Below are 17,544 nucleotides of genomic sequence, written 5' to 3'. Positions count from 1 at the left end.
GTAAAAGTTTCCAGTAGTTTATCTTCGGCCTGACACCTCAGTCTACGCTCTAGAATAAGTTCAGAGTCATGGTTGTTGATTATTTCTCATTCATTCCTTTCACTGGATGCAAACTCACACTTCATGTCATTCTCTAGGGCTGTAATCAGTCACTCAGCTGACTCATCAGCTAATCATCATCTGTCCAATCACGTGGAGTCTCACCCTCATCGTTAGCCTCTCTTCTTTCTGCTCTCTCCCCGGCCCCTCCCCGTAGAGTTCAAGCCATCCAGCCATGTCATCAGTTTAAGATTTGTTCTCTCTGAAGATCCGTCAGGTCTGCCTGTGGTCTTTAATACATGTTCAGCAAAGAGATTTAGAACCCTTAGGCCCTTTGCCCGCCTAGCATTTTTTTCTGAGCGCCTGCATGTTTTTTATTGTTTCCAATGAGCAGAGAGCGGTCAAAGCAGCAGGCGGCTGCCTGGAGGAAAAGCGAAGCGTGTAACTTCTTTTTCCAGGTGCTCCGCCTTTTTTGTGCGTCCTCTCCGAGCTCTTTGAGTTTAAAATCTTTGCACTTTTCAGAAAAGGCGCCGTTACTGTCAGGAGGCGTTCTATTTTTAATATATGATATTAACATAGTTTTGCAGCACACGGTCGGTGTCTTGTACCCACATCTTTTCTGCTCTGTGTCTGATCAAGAAGTAATCGATCTAAAAATAAAAAATATTTTGTAAAAAGTAACGGATCAGTGTCGGACATACAGCGGTCGTTGTCAACAAACTGTTGTCATAGAGACCGGACGGACGTGCAGCATTTTTCGTCCTAGCGAGCGCACAGCCAGCGCTTTTCTGCCTGTAAAAGAAACTCTATGTGAACACGGGGCCTAAGTAACCTAAATAATAACCCTAATTAAAACAAATTGATTGTTTGTTTTAACTGAACCAAACAGGTTAGGTGTGAAAACGATGTTAATAGATCTCCTGATTAACTAAGAAAGCTTGAAAACTCAATGTGACATCGAATCCTCACAGGAAGGTCTGTCACCCGTTTCTTTGTGGAGATGGATTTAGGACAGTTTTAATCAACCTGTCAGTAAAAGTGATCATCTCTCAAATAAAGCATTTAGATCCATTTAGCTTCATCACAGTTGATGTCAGCTGCCCATGTTTCTTAAACAACGTCTGTATCCATCAACAGTGACAAAATCTTTTCTATCCAAAGCTTATGTTTTAGAGACAGAATGTCAAAAAGACTAAACAGGTACTACTGGAGGAGAGGTTTGAGAACGGTGCAGTTATTTGACAGGATATGAACTTCAGTCCCCCACAGAGACGATAACATTCCCCACAGTGCAACAACCACACCCTGTTCTTCTGCCTCACAGTAAAGGGATCGTTTGGTATTTTTCAAGTGTGCTTGTTTTAATTATTAATTTTAAATAGGAACAATAGCATTTTAATGAACATTGTTATAAACAACAATGTTTATAAAGACGTGGAAACATATCACATTCCCATGTGATCTTGGACTCTCTCTCTGTATTAGCTGATATGTAAATTACTTCAATATCGGACTCGATACCGATAAAAGATTGGATCGGCCACATCTCTACTTTAAAGTGCTGCTGTGATTACACATCTGTAACTATGCACACAGTACATGGATATGTACGCAGTATCGCACTGCAGGGTTAGCTACATAGATGTTTCAATGTAGGCATAATTAAAGATAGATTTTGGTCACAGATCTAATTTGTTCTGAGCCACAGCTTCAGATGAACCTTTAAGGTGGTAAGCTGATCCATAATGTGCTCCCTTTGAACGAGAGAAACATTGGGACCAATCATGGATCGTCTGAGGGGAACCTCGCAGTCGACAGTGGCTCCAGTGGTTCTAGATGAATAGTCACTGTTAGCTTTCTGTTTGATGTTATCATGTAGTGGAGGATGTGTTAGCCCATGTAGGTTGGATGAAGTACTTGTCAATAGGACACATCGGACATGTGGCTGCAGGAGCTGATGAGAGACGGCCGACTCTACCAATGAGCCACAGCCACCTAAAGTCTTTGATACACCAAATCCTCCCATTAGCGTTCTCTCACAGTCCAAGCTAACTTCAACACGAGCCTCAGCCGAACATCTACTAAACCAATTCACTGACCTGATGAAACACTTTCAAGCCACAAACACTCCAACAGTCTGATGGAACAAGCTAACGCTAACAGAGAAAGTCAGACCTGGTTTGCTGCCAGCTACTACTCAAAGCACTTTTTCACCACTGTTGTAAAGTGACCACCAGTATTAACCCATTCATACACATTCACAGCATGTGAGCATCTTGGGGTGTCTCTCCCAACGACACACTGAAACATGTGGCTGAAGAAGCTGGGGAGTGAACCCCCAATGATCTTCAGGTTGACTCCACCACTGAGCCACAGCCGCCCCTACAACTTCTCTACAACCAAAGTGATTGTAAACCAACATCTGTGTATGATGAGTCATTACAGTACACAGACACTCTGGAGCAACACAAACTAACTATTAAAGAAATGATTGTCAGCTCAGTTTTAAAGTTTGGCCTCTGCTTCTCTTTCCTTTGGGAGGTAGACTACGCCAAGGGAACATTGGGCAGCAGTCCTTCTCATGCCCTCGCTGCTCATTGTGCTCTCTCTCTCTCTCTCTCTCTCTCTCTCTCTCTCTCTCTCTCTCACTCTCTCTCTCACTCTCTGGGGTGTTGCTCAACATTTGGCAGCTGGTTTCCATTAGAGGTCTGTCAGGGAGGGGCGGGAGGGGCATGACAGGGCTGGAGACAGTAACTCAGAGCCCCATGTGAGCTTTAGCCCTGGGGTTCCTCTGATGACACAAACACACACAATAATGAACACAAAGCTGGACCTTTGAGAAGTCCAGACAGATCCTCAGAGGACAAGCAGAACTAACACTCAACACTGATCTTCAGCCTCTTTACGCAGAGTCCAGGTCAGATTGTAGATGAGACAGAAACTTTGAAAAGTCACCACAACAACAACGCTCTGATTACAAACCAAAGAGTTAAAAAAACAAACAAATCAGTCTTACTTTGAGCTCAGTCTGTTGCTGCTCCCCGAGCCTGGCAGCAGACGCTGGAGAGGCGATCCCTGAGAGGATGCCGAGAAGGCAGAAGCAGGACAGAGATCTAGCAGCCATATTTGTGTGTTTGCCCAGTGGAGCAATGATCCCCCTCTCTCTCTCTTTCTCTGTCTGTCTGTGCTCCTGTCAGCGTCTCCGGGCAGCTCCTCTAGCTGGGCTGCACTCGTTGGCTTTCACTTTTTCCACTGCTCCGACCTCCAGATGCAGTGCTGTACGCCTATAGTCCCGGCCCGGGGTTGAGTCCTGTAAAACAAACTTGGTGTGGACTTCCTCCCTCTCTCTCTCCCTCCCTCCCTGTGCTGATTCCTCTCCCCTAGCGGACCTGCCTCTCCCCTGAGCCTGCGCCTAAATCACATACAGATGGGAAGGCTGGAAAAAAAAAAAAAGAGAAAGAGGGAGAGGAGAAGAGAGAAAGAAGGGCGGACAAGAGGGGCAAATGAGCTACAGAGGGCTTCTGTCTCTTGAGCAGAAGGCAGGCTCTGAGCACCCATCCAAACTGAGGCCTCCCCCCCCCCCCTCTCTACCTCTTACTGGCAGAGTCACATTGAGTGCTCCCCGTATCCATTTGCAGGACTGTGGCACCCTTTCACCTTGGGCTCAACAGGCAGCACCCCCTCCCCCTTCCCCCTCTGTTCGGCCAGGGTGGGCAGAGGGTCTTAACTTCAGCACTCACTCCGCACTCGGCAGGCGGAAAAGAAACAGCTGCTCTGATATCCAGCTCCTCCTCACAGCCCCCAGACATGAGCTTTCTGTTTGTCTTCCAAGGTCAGACCTTCAAAAACGTGCTAAATTTATCGATACTGTGCGAGTCTCGCAGGAAGAGCCATGACTGTGACACCTTCCAACACAATGGATGTATTGTCTGAAACTTAAAAAAGCTGCAGTTCCTCCTCAGATGGACACTGTGAAGGCAGAACGTGCTGAAACGAGTGACCGAGCAGACACAGTTGTGTCTCCTCCACAGAGACCATGTTGTAAGCAGTTCCAAATACGTCCCACATATATACGTCATGCTACAGCTCGTAGCACTATGTGGAAGTCAGATGTCTCAAGTGACCAATAAACAGGTTGTCACATTCCAGTTATGTATGGCAGAGATGACTTCCACATAACAGCCTTCAGTTTACACTGCAAAAACTCAAGTCCAAATGTAAGAGTATTCATCCAATATCTACTGAAAAACATTTGATTACACAATTTATAAACCCCTTAGACCTGATAAACATCTTCATGAGGTATTACAAGCAGAAAATAAACCCTGAGGTGATTTTTATCAGTCAGCCATCATTTTGAGGAAGTTACAGATCTTTCCACTACAGTGGACATCATGTAACAGAGCAAAACAACAAGAATATTTATATTCATTATTTTAAATGCACAACACCTGTTTTTCAGATATCCATTGAACTGGAGTGAATCTTAAATATGTGTTGCAAGCCATACCCTCCTGGAATCCGTTTCTAAAAGGTTGCACAGGTGGAGTATAGCCCCAAACATCTGGATTCACAGGCGATCTACAAGACCACATGGGAATAAAGAGAAAAACATGAACCTGGCAGGATACTTTGTCTTTCTGATAATCATTTGTTTATTCAGTGCCTGTTTTGATGTAATGTTGAAAAAGTGATGGGATATACGAACAGCCTTACATGGAGTTTTATTTTGAAATTGACCAGATGCTCTATGTGTTCCCGCAAATGACTTCCTGTCCGGGTCAATCTGCTCTGTTCAGCTTGGCCTGTAAAACCTTTACAGTTCTAACAGAACTAAATTACAGAACTAACATCATGTTACTAAACCTTTTGTTATTTAAGACAATTGATCTGAAACTAATTACTTACATTCAAAAGGACTTAGCCAATTGAGAGTCCGCTATCTGTTTCAAAATGCAACTCAATAAATATCAGGATATTGAAGAAGGCTGAAGCACCTAGAGGGTGGATTTTTAAAGGAACATTTTTCAAAATATTTGTATTCACTTCCCGTCTGAAGTTAAAAGAGAGGTACTCAAACTTGAATCCCTAAACTGAAGAGCACTAGAAGGACACTTTAAAAAAAATACTTTAACATCCACTCATTTGACTAAATCTTGTGATATGTCGGCTCATGACGGTAGCAACTGATGGATCCATGGTGGCCAGGGAAAATTAGGAAACATAAGTCAGCTGCTTTTAAAAAAAACCTTCAAAATCAGACAGCCTTCGACGCACCGCTGTGACGCAATCTGTCTTGCGATATGCGACATGGCTAAAGACTTCCAATGGATTCTTCCCCTGCTGGACGTTATAAAGAATGCATGTTTAAAGCTTTCCTATGTTTGCTTAACTTTCCAAACAAAGAGGCCACATTCACTAACAGTCTTTTGCTCCTCACCCTCACATTACCTGCTCATGAAAACCCTGTGGTGCCATAACAGAGTTAATTGCAGCCTCGGTAGTAACTCTAGACTCCAGTTATGCTCGTTTGAGTCCAATGTAAGCCTTTATAAAACACTTTCATGCAATTGGAAGTGGCACAGGAGCAGCAGTAAACCACAAAAAGGGCTGATGTTTGACCGTGCTGAACCACACTCTGTTTACTTCACCAGCTCACTCAGACAGAAAGGACTTTTCCCTCTCTGTGTTTGCACCATTGCACCATTGGTATTCTCAGCACATGCTTTGGTGTAAACACCAAAGAGATCACTCACATGCCAGGGAAGTATTCAGTGGATGGAGGAGGTTTCAGCACTTTATTCTTAACTTCTCTACAAAAGGCCAAGTTTGTTGGGTGGTCTTCTTTGCCAACCTATTCAGCTAAGGCCAGTCATGTGATCCCAAGCCACTGCAGGCTTTTGGCAGCTGAGCGATACAGCAGGCTGGGCACGGTGCAACACTGCCCTCTGAGCCAAAAGCAACATGGAGAAATCTATCCATAGTGCTGCAGGGCAAGTGTCATAAGATCTACTCAGTAGAGAACTGCAGCGCTTTGCAAAAACCAAAAAGTTTATCATTTTTCTGACAATATTTCCAAAAATAAATGGGCTAAAAAGGTCATATTAAATAATACTATTTTATCATATCACAACACGTTCGCACTCCCTACTTGTCAAATACGTCAGGTTTGATTATAAGAAAAAAATGTGCAAACTCTGCATCTCCAATATTGATCCTAGTTTGAGCACGTTTCTGCTCGTGGAGCTTATTAGAAACATGCAGAGGCTTTTTAGGTCGGGTACAATCACTTCTATCTGAACCACTTCTCTTGAACACTTCCATCACTGCAACACCTGTTGACCTGATAACTGCTCTCATATCTGACAAACTGAGGGGCGTCCAAAACGGCCGTGTGGGGGTGTCTTAAAACCGTCTACCTTCTCTGGTCCAAACAAATCCAGAGCATTCAGGACCAGAATCTAAAGTTAGAAGGAGGACATACTGACTGCTGCATTGTTGTCAGAGAAGCCAGCACTTCAACATAGTATGTTTCATTAATGTCTGATGATGATCTTACTGATTGGTATCAGTTATAGAAGTGCAATGATCATCAAACTATGTAAGAGTCATGAAGCAGCTCCGTTAAGTTTAGGCACAAAAAGTAAGTGGGAAAAGATGCTGAGGGAAAAGAAGATGTGTTGGGTTAAATTAGTATAAACTTGTGCTCAGTCATGTAGGTACATAACTTACATAATGAAATCCAAAGAATGTTTGGGTTTGAATAAATATGAATGTTAGTATGTTATGTTCATCAAAAATGAATCAACTGAATGTAAATCAACCATAAACTTTTGGATGAGTGTTTGAACCCCCTGAGCCAACTTTTGCGACCTCATACAACAACATTTGACAACATCCATAAATGAGACAAGAGGGGAAACTGGACTTTTCATATTTCAAATTTGTCTTCTTCTTTGAGCTTTGGTCGTACTATAATTATAAACCAAATAATGGCATTCATGACAAAATAATTGCTGATAAATTTAGGACATTCTCTATAAAAATGCTATTTTGATACTTGTTCTTAAAGCTGGAACTTTGTGTGTCTAGCTGAGAATCAGCTTCAGCGCAGGGCAGTAGGAGAGAGGCACGGCGGCCTCTGCTGAGAGGGCCGAAAGGTCAGAGGGTCCAGCAGGTCATCCCTCTCCCCTCAGCCTCAGTGTCTCCTTACACTCCACACATACCAGAGAAAACTATGACCTCTATCACAACAAACACCTCCTCACTGACTGGAAGCTCTGACAGCTCTGTGGACACAGCAATGATAACAACTTTTGCAATTTGTGAAGAATCATGTGTGAAACTTTATCAGCTTACATCTCAGCTCGTATTGTTGGTGCATTTTAGAGAAACCTAATGTCGTTTTTGGACAAATACTATAACATCATGTTTATATGATTGTAACTTAAGACACACAGAAGCATGAGCAACAGATGATTTAGATATATGAATCATCATTTATTATTATGTTAGCACTAAAAGAGCTCAACAGTCAATGACCTCTTTTTCATCAAAACTAATGCTGAAGTGCAAAAATCCGGCAGTTCCTCGAGTGTCCACTTGAGTGGACACTCACTTGAAGGATAAGAGTTATTCAAAATAGGCCTCAACAGTGTTGTTCTGGAAGTAAAACTCCCACACATATTCTCCATAGTGGATTTGAATATTAGCCATAATGTCATAACTATCCCAGGTAAACTTACTACGAGCAATCGAATGTGATACGATGGTTTATGCTCCTGTAGGTAACAAAAGTTTGATGATATCAACCTCGTTTTAAGAAAAAAATAGATTTATTCACGATATTGGGGCAAAATACTTCACTACCCAATACCGTAGAGTGTCACAGCGACGTCTCTGATTGGTGGAGCTCGCTGTTACCATGGCATTGTTTACCGCCCCTCTGCACCCGATGCGAACAGATAAGTTTCGCTAGCAGGCTAGCCCTGCAGCGTTCTGCACCACTGAAAGCTTCCAGAGAACTGACCAATCAGAAGAAAGTGGGCATGTGGGGAGGGGGCCTTAAAGAGACAGCAGCTGAAACGGACCGTTCCAGGCAGTGGATAAAATAAGGGTTTTAAAGACTGACAACATGAAAGGTGAACATCAGGATAATGTGGGATTTCGTTGGTTTTGTTCAGTCACCACTTTCTCTTCTACAAGAGCAGTGTGAAAACCAGCAGCAGGTTACTATCCCTTACATCTCATTGTGTGGAGAAACAACGCCATTGACTTTCTGATTAAACAGAAACTGTGGTTTAGACTTTGGTAGCATAGCATTTACTCTTCTTTGACTCCACCTTTCTGTCCAAATATGGTCACTGACAGCTTAATGAAGTCAAAAAGCTTCAGGAAAACGTGTAGTTGAAGACCACAAGCCCAAACATGTCGGTCTAATAAAGTTAATGAAGTTGATCTTTATACTGCAAGTGTTGCTGGAGCTTTTTGACCTCTTCAAGCCTTTCACTTTCCATGCACCTTGGAAGTCGGGGAAGCCAGAAAATTCTACTCTGCTTCATCACTGACGTGTCCACAAACCAACTGAGATGTCACAGTAACCATGATGTCCACTTCTTATATACAGTCTATGGTTAAAAAGTAAGCGTACCACCAGAGCCACTACGCTCTATTTCGACGGAATACGCTGCAGTCACACGTTAAGCTGGACAGAATATGACAACCTGGACAGGAAGTCAGACAAAGAAACGCACAGAGGGTCTGGTAAATTTCAAAATAAAACACAATATACGGACTAGCGATCGTATTGTATATTCCATCACTTAACATCATGGGTGGAGCAGCGATTTTAAAAGTGCGGGTGTTCTAATGCTAGTATATTACCACCCTCTAGCAAATCAACACATTCTGTTTCATTTAATGTCCAATAACTAAGTTTAGCTGACACATCATACAACAAGACAAAGTTACAAAAGATAATTAGACACTAACTTTATGAACATCCATTGTGAGTAACCCAGTTAGCTTAAGCTCTAAAAAACGAGATTCAAAACTGCTCTTTGTGATGCTTTTATTTTGCTTTTCTTATTGCCATATGCCTCAGTCTCTTTATTTCCAGTCTTCATATAAAATGTGCTTTTATTTTGAAAAACTGCAAAGGGGACTACTCTACTGCTACATCGTAAAGTTACGGGAGTAAATAAATACAGCTAAAAGAACAACCAAGAGGAGAAAATGTTACACTTACGTTGTTTTGTTAGGTGGATTTATCTTAAAAACATCTGTTTGGGTGAGTAACTCTCTTTCAGAAGGATGCTACATGTAGCATGTATCCATTTGTTAGCTCTGAGCTCTGACTGAGTGATGAGTGACAGAAGGATTACTGCTAAATGCACGTAACTTTACCGTGCTTCAACTGTAACAGTGTAAACAGCCATGATTGGCTTAATTGTCACTTAATAAATCTTACTTGACCAATAGGTTTTCATTAATGACTCCACTTGTAAAAAGTGTGGGGGATGAAATTACGTTTCAGTGAAAGACGCGCCTGCTTAACGTTACATCAAAACAGGCACCAAACAAACAACAAATGATACTCAGAAAGACAAAGCAACAAGTTATTTGCACATTTTTCTCATGTAGTTCTCTTGTGATGTGAGTACAGTTGATCACGGCTGCATTTAGCTGCGCTCACGTTCCAGTAACGGATCCAGTGGGGCAGTGCACATCCCACAGAGTATGAGGGGATTGGGGGTTAGTGTGCTGGCTGACGGACACATTATAACATCCTGAAAGACAAAGCAACCAGTTGTATTGTTGGCTCCAGCTGTCATATTTAAAATATGATGTGTTGACACTTTAGCAGTGTCAAAGGCGACTAATAAAGGGACTGATACAGTGTCATAAAAAACCCTGAGGCCTTCAGAGTGTTTTAATCTCAGGATAGTTCTGAGATTTAAACCCCTTTATTGTGGTTTTCAATATTTAAGATGCATGACCAAATTCATGTAAGCATCCAAATGAGTTACCATTTAAATACATTTCTTGGTATTATAAGAATGATTAACACCATGTAAAAACATTAATGGCTGTTTGGTAGATGCAGCTCTCCCGTGAGATCCGGTTACTCTTAATGTCCACTTTACAGACTCCTTTGCAATTTCTCTCAGCGTGTGAGTTCGCTCCTCGGGGAGAAATGTATCTCGGTCTTGGCAGCGAGTGTTGATTAGAAACAGATGGACGGAGGGGCGGGTGTGTGAGAGAGAGAGAGCAATTTGAAAAATGTAGAGCAGAGGTCTGACTTTGTGGGAAAACGGAGTGATTCAATCTCCGCTCACGTACGTTGAAAACTGAAACTATCCGAACGATTAGAGAGCTGCAAATCACACATGCTGGAAGTCTTTCTGTGATTTCTTTTCCATTTCCCCAAATGCCAGTTCAGTCCATCAGATGCTCTCCAAGCACCGAAGGAACAGAGACCAGGGGCCAAGAATTAAAAAAAGGGTGGGTGGACTCCACACACACATTTATCAGAAGAAGACATCAGTGTAGAAGAATTACTTTAAATGGAATTTCAATCAATTTCTGTGATTTCTTTTCCATTTCCCCAAATGCCAGTTCAGTCCATCAGATGCTCTCCAAGCATAGAAGCAACAGAGACCAGGGGCCAAGAATTAAAAAAGGGTGGGTGGACTCCATACACACATTTATCAGAAGAAGACATCAGTGTAGAATCATTCATTTAAATGGAATTTTAATTTAGGATTTAATGTAATCATGTGAAGTGTTTGGACACCTGGCAAGCAATATTCAAGGCCAAAGAAATATCCCAAGGTTATTTGGAGGTCCTTAATATGTCAAACTCAATTTTGGGGAAATTAATCAAGCACAGCATATTGTATACTAATGAAAAAGTGGAGACTAGGGCTGACCCCATGTAGTCCAATACTCGATGTTTCGTTCATCAGCGCCTCAGTCGACTGCCAGCCTCACAGTCGAGCACAAGGTTTGTTCCATTCCAGCTTTATGGGGGTGTTTAATGTCTAATGTTACATAGATTTGTCAGTTTTCTAATTGATGACTCACAGCCTATCTTGGTGAAATAAAATGCAGTTCTGAAAACCAATCATACTTTAAATCAATCTCCTTAGTGTGTGCACTATATCCATTTTTAGAGAATTTCATTAGCTTCAAGAGATGTCAGTCATCGGCACAGTTGCGTACAATTGGCCGTCAGAACAGGGAGAGGCAGCTCAACAAAGGCTCTCATTGGCTGTTATGAAGTGTCATGTATGTAATGTTTTTGGATTAAATCTTTCTCTGGTTTTAAATAGTTGTGGCCCATTTTTGTTGGAATATTATGATCTGGAGTAAATCTACAGTAAATCTTTAGGGTTAAGAACAATTCTTTGTCGGTGGTCTGACAGATGTGTAGATTGTGGATGCTGCCACAATATGCACACACTGGGCCGTCATTGTTTGTGCCTACTGTAATATGGTTATTAGGTCATATTAATGCAGACTTAATGAGTGAGAATAAGGACTGATCGAGTCCTATCACAGAATAAAAAAGTTATCCAAAGTCTAGAAGACAAATAGTTGAATGATGTGATTAAACTCAAATGAGAATTTGGATCAATGAGCACAAAAACAACAACGACAACATTCGACTTTCAGTCGACGATAGGCAAAATCTGAAGCCTCCGCTCTCCTCCAGCAACACACTTCCAACCCCCCTCCCCTTGTGTTCGCACGAAGGAGTCAAGTGCAACTGGCGGATTAAATTGTCCTTTGCTTGAGCTGTAATCACCTGTGGCCTGGATTGTTGTATTAGCATGCTAATGTTAGCGCTCTTTAGTTAGCTTGTAGCTTCACATTGCATGTTAAATTAACACATAATGAGCGTGATCTAAACGTGACATTTAAATAATCAGTGAGTATGTTCTTCTTCTTCTCTCTAGTCCTTGACTAAAACAGCTTTTATACACAAGGGGAGGAGCCGGCCGTCCCGTCCATGTAAACACAGCTCTGACAACAACACAGCGTGCGGGACTCGAGCTTCTCCCTTATTGTAGACAGTCATGACTCAGAGAGACACCAGACAGGAAGTCTGGTCATATTTTTAGAATAAAAGACTTGTTTTGACAGTTAAGAACAATGACCTTATGTGTTTGTTGCCTATGGGTGTTGACGGGAGAGGGAGCATGTAGCAGTAACAGAGCAGAGCTGACTCATGATTCAGTGTGAACTAGAAATTAAAGCCCAATGTGCCATTATGACCTACGCTTAAATGTTAATGGACCGATTAGAAACAAAATAAGGAAAGCTTATGAGGAACACGAGGTGGATGAATTAATGTGTTTGAAGATGACTTTCACTGTGAGCCATGGAGAGCAGTTTGACAGCTGAGGAGAAGAGGATCGTCAGGCTTTGTATCGGTCAGATAAATCAAACTTAACCCAACAAATCGAGATGAAATGAGTTACATCTATAAATGGCAGTGAAATTTGGGATCAATACTGATAACTATTTGCAATGAGACCCTGGATTAAAATGTTTAATGTGGGGTCTAATGTTTCCACAACTTCCTGGGTCAAAAGGGCACGGAGCATTGGGTCGGGATGTATGAATATTCTGGTGTTGATCCCACAACATTTGCCAAGCATGAGACGATGTCTTTTGGATTAATCTGCACAGGTTTAGCAGGGGCAAAAGTCATGCAATTCCTTTGTGTTATTTCTTCATTTAAATCTGCCATGCTCTGGGCAAAGACAAGTCCACAGTGCCTGTCAATGAAGCAAGGAGAGAGTTGTTCTTCCAGAAGAACAAAACAATGGAGACAACTCCACCAATTCAAGATTACCTGCAGCAGTACAAGCAACTTGCCTGCCAATCTGGGATCTGGACAACATCTGAACTGGCCCAGTGGTCCTACAACCAGTCCAGAAGGAAGGGGATGGACCCTGGATGAAGACAGCCACGTGTGGCTTCCTGTGTGGAGCATTCTGCCAATGGCGTCAGAAGCCTGCAGTGAACTAGTCAAGTGGCTGTTGTGAAAGCTGTTCATGCCAGTAGGCACACTGGAATTGCACAGATCTTTGTAGTTGTAACTGTAACAGATGATAAAAGTGAAGCTCGTAAAATTTCAATGTATGCATATTATCAATTTTTCAATGTACATGTAAATGACCTACTTTGATGCATGTACGACTGCCTATCACCAAGATGAAAATTGTGTAAATACATTGCCAAAATTAAAATAATCAGTTATATTTGCATTAGCTTTAATGCATTCATTGACCCAGAAAAATTATATAACATCACTTTTCAACAAATGATGCAACGTAACGCTACGACTAACTTTAGTTTTGTAGTGTTAACTCATCATATTCCCTTTTCAACTTAGTCTTAGTATTTAATAATCAAAAATCAGTGTTGGTTTATAGTTAAAGCCCATCCAATTAAAAGAAGTGTTCACTTTGACTTATCTGAAAAGTTATGAAGACAGCAAAGGCTGGCTAACGCTAACCCCATTGACTCAAAGTAAAAAATGTGATTGAGTCTTAAAAAGTGCCGACCTAAGGATATGTCTCTGACACTGACAGCTGCTATTGTGTCTTTTGGCAGTGAGCTGATTGTTTGTCCGAGTGTGCTAAGGGGGCGGGGCTTATCGATAGGTCAATTGCTAACAGCAATGTGATAACATTAGCAATCAAGCATAAATGCTTACAATGGCCTACTTCCCCTTATGCAGGCTACAGTTTAAGACGATTGAACAACATAGTACAACACACTTTGTAGGACAGTGAACCTGTAAAATGTTTGAAGTAGAGGGGAAGAAAATGCCTCTGGAGCTGTCTGAAAGCTATGCTAACCTTGCTAATGTAACCGATTCGATCCCATAATGCAAACCACTGAATAAACACCATAGCTGTGGCCAAAACCTTTTTTTTGCAGTTAACTTCGGATAAATTTCAACCAGAAGCATGATGGCAAATCAATGTCAACATAAATCTAGTTGTAGTTGTGTAAATAGTGACTTTGCAGGAAACACAGTCTTTAAATGATGTGTTTTTGTGACTTGTGTCATTGAATAATTATCTTAAAAGTTGTCAAAGTTATTCTACCTGCTGTCCTTTGTCTGCTCTGCTGATGTGAGACCGTCTCTGAGAGGACAGAATAATCCAGGAAACATCAGACAAATCTCCCTGGGAGACAGCTTCAACTCTGCATCACCCCGTCTACTAATCGACCCACACAATGTACGTCACTGGGAGCAAAACAGAACATAAATGACTTCCATTCACTCTCTCTCTGGCTCTGTATCTGCAACAAGCTCCATTCATCTCTCCCATTATGTTAGAGAGAGAGAGAGAGACAGGCCTGAGGGAATTTTGGGCGACAAAAGCACTTTATCTAATTGGTCGTCCACTCGGTCCAGATGCTGTCAGCGTCCAGACTGGTGGTGTAAGTAGTAAATTGCTTTCTATTTCTCGCTCTGCCCTCTGACATCTTCACTACTGACTGACTCAGCCTGGCTTCATTACAGAAGCTCTCAGAAGTGTGTGTAAGAACATCATTATCACACACTTCAAAGGGATTCACTGACTCAACGTGCAGACTGGAGGACATGTAGAGGACACCATCACAAAACCCAACAAAACACACCAACACAGGCACAAGTTCACATTTATTTCTAAACTGGGTTTTACCCCCCCTTGAGAGATAACCGTAGTGCAGCAGTGAGTAATAACCTGTGCTCAGTTTACTCTCAGATGTTGGAAAGAGCTTTAAACCCAAGATCCTGATATACTAAGAAAATGACATACAAGTTGTTGTGCATGAAATGTTCAGAAAACTGGACTGGAACATTCTAGGATTGGGAGCAATTGGATGGATATTTCCTGGTATTTCTTGTGTGTGCATGTAGTTTAATTGTAATCCCAAAAGGCTAAAGAGTCTTTAAAGATAATAGCTTTAAGGTTTTTATAATTGCTTAAATAATTATTTAGACTCATTTATATCTTGGACCTTTTTTTAAAGGTATCACACTGGTCACTCACTGAGTTTGAGGAGATAATTATATCAGTGCAGTGTCAGGTATGTGTGTGTGTGATTGGCCCTGATTGGGAGCAGGTGTGGTAAGGTGATATATTTCCTTGGGTTATAGCGCTCTGGGCTGACTCATTATCTCACCATCAGAGATAGTGACAGGCTCTCTCTAAAGCTGGCTACACACTTATACGACTCTCAAATCTCAAACTTGGGAGACCACATACATAATTTGGCGGCAGTAGCTCAGTCCTGGGGACTTGGGTTGGGAACTGGAGGGTCACCGGTTCATGACCCGGTGCGGACCATAATATGGAAGTTGGTCTTGTAGCTGGAGAGGCGCCAGGGCACTTCCCGAGCACTGCCGAGGTGAAGCACACTGTTCCCCACCAACCACTAAATGTTTCAAATAAATTTTCCCAACTTAGCGACACACTCGTTGAGACTAAAACTCTGATCATTAGAGACTCCTTAGTCAGAAATGTTAAGTTGGTAAAGTCAGTGGTCATAGTGAGGAGTATCCCCGGGGCCAGGGTGGGGGACATTTAGTCTAATTTAAAGTTGCTGGCAAAGACTAAACGTAGATTTGGTACAATCGTAGTTCATGTTGGCACTAATGACTCCAGACTCGTCCAGTCTGAAGTCACTGAGGTTAATGTGGAGTCAGAGTGTACATTTGTTAAGACGATGTCGAACTCCGTAGTGTTCTCTGGACCCCTCCGTAATCGGACTAGTGATCACATATTGCCTCATGTCGTCATTTGAACGCTGGCGGTCGAGGGGTCTCATTTATAAACGTTGCGTACACACAAAATGGGGCCTGAAACTGGTGTACGCCAGCAGATACGTAGATGATTGCGTCATACATCCTGATGTCTGGTTGGTAAGCAAACTGCAGGGGATACAGGCTTGAGCTGTGGTGGGGGTTGTTCAGATTGATCCTCTCTATGGTCTCCATTAGGTGAGAGATGTTTTAATAGTTGTGTTAAATAAATGTCAACCATTTTTCCTGAGGTTCTATGTTTTGCTGGATGTGTCTGGTCATTTTCAAGGCTGTGTCTTTATACTTTCAACTGTCTAAAAAATGTGCAGCACTCAGGATACACAAGCAAGATCGTGAGTTGACATTAAGACTTCTGAGGTTAAATGAATCAAGATGGTTTCTCCTCATGGCCTCTGTATAAGATAATATCAATTAGACCTACAGCTTCCCTGTAGACTCAAATGAAGTTCATCATCAGAGATAATTATGGGATCAATGCCTGTATCAAAATGTATTTATTCAACCTTAAGGTAATCCTCGTGAAAAAGGAACAAATCCAAAGGACAAATCATCCCTCAGAGAGGAGGAGATGAGTTATTAGGAGAAAGACAGGAAGGGATGAAGAGAACAGACGAGACACAAAGAGAGAGAGAGAGAGAGAGAGAGAGATTATAAAAACATTGGCTGGAAATGAGACGTGGCCCAAACAAAGACTGACATCAATTAAAACGTCCAAATATTTGCTTTAGAGCATCACAGTTTACTCAGAATGGAAACTGTGTTTGGAAGATTGCACGCTTTCCTTCAGCCGATAGACAAACCTGTAAAGCTGATTAATCTGCGTTCAGCACAAACTCCAGCTGACGAAGACTGAGTGGAAACAGTTCATAAACAGAAACTGGAGATTTCACAGTAACCTGACTGTCAGTACTGCAAAAATGGAAACATTTATACTTTAACTTTTTAGAAAATCTGTTTCTTTTCTCCAATGATCTCAATACCAGTGATAACGAGATGGACTGATTGGGATATAAAAGGAAACAATACTTACTTTGATAGCCTGCTTAAACAAAGGTTTTGTGCTGTGCGTCTGCGTCTGCAAACTTATTGTACAGCAGACTCGTATATAGAAAGAACTTCCTGTGACTGTGAAGTGATTTATCAGGCAGACATGAAGCAGAAAAAGTTTAAAGCCTTTACTTAAGAAACTGGCAGTGTGGGGCACTGGTGGAGCAGTGCACACGTCCCATGTATGGAGGCTATGGTCCTCCAAGCGAGCGGCCCAGGTTCAAATCCAACCTGTGGCTCCTTTCCTGCATGTCAATCCCCAGTCTCTATCCACTGTCCTATCTCTCCAATAAAGGCACAAATGCCCAAAAATAGATCTTTAAAAAGAGAAAAGAAACTGGCAGTGCAAATATGCGGAGGATGTGCAAAATGTCCACTTCGGGGCAAAAACTTCTATCATGAGCACCAATCCATTCCAGATGGGCTTTACCTCTGGAAGCTGGTCACGGCAAAGGGCATGCCGATGGCTTTGGAGCCACCATGAAGAGAACTGCTTATTAACCGGTTGGCATGGGTACAGACAATCCCAGACATTCCCACAGCAAAAGTCCTCTATGACACACTCCTTCCTCACCGAAGTCAAGCTCCTCAACGTGGAGGAAGAACAGAGTAAACACATGCTG

The 17,544-nt window shown here is 42.1% G+C and overlaps 1 protein-coding gene across 1 annotated transcript in view; it reads right to left on the bottom strand.

Annotated features, from left to right (window-relative positions):
* lama4 (laminin, alpha 4) overlaps window positions 1-3,514 on the bottom strand; it is a 38,513-nt gene extending 34,999 nt beyond the window's left edge. Inside the window, exon 1 of the mRNA XM_061051265.1 lies at window positions 3,056-3,514. Within this exon, the coding sequence (XP_060907248.1) occupies window positions 3,056-3,163 (108 nt within the window). The 5' untranslated portion in view covers window positions 3,164-3,514. The remainder of the gene's footprint in view (window positions 1-3,055) is intronic.
* Window positions 3,515-17,544: the final 14,030 nt, after the last annotated feature.

Source organism: Labrus mixtus, chromosome 12 (genome assembly GCF_963584025.1).
Source record: "Labrus mixtus chromosome 12, fLabMix1.1, whole genome shotgun sequence".
NCBI classification, from domain to species: Eukaryota; Metazoa; Chordata; class Actinopteri; order Labriformes; family Labridae; genus Labrus; species Labrus mixtus.
Note: the sequence above shows the minus strand (reverse complement) of the source record. Positions and strands in the feature narration are given on the sequence as shown.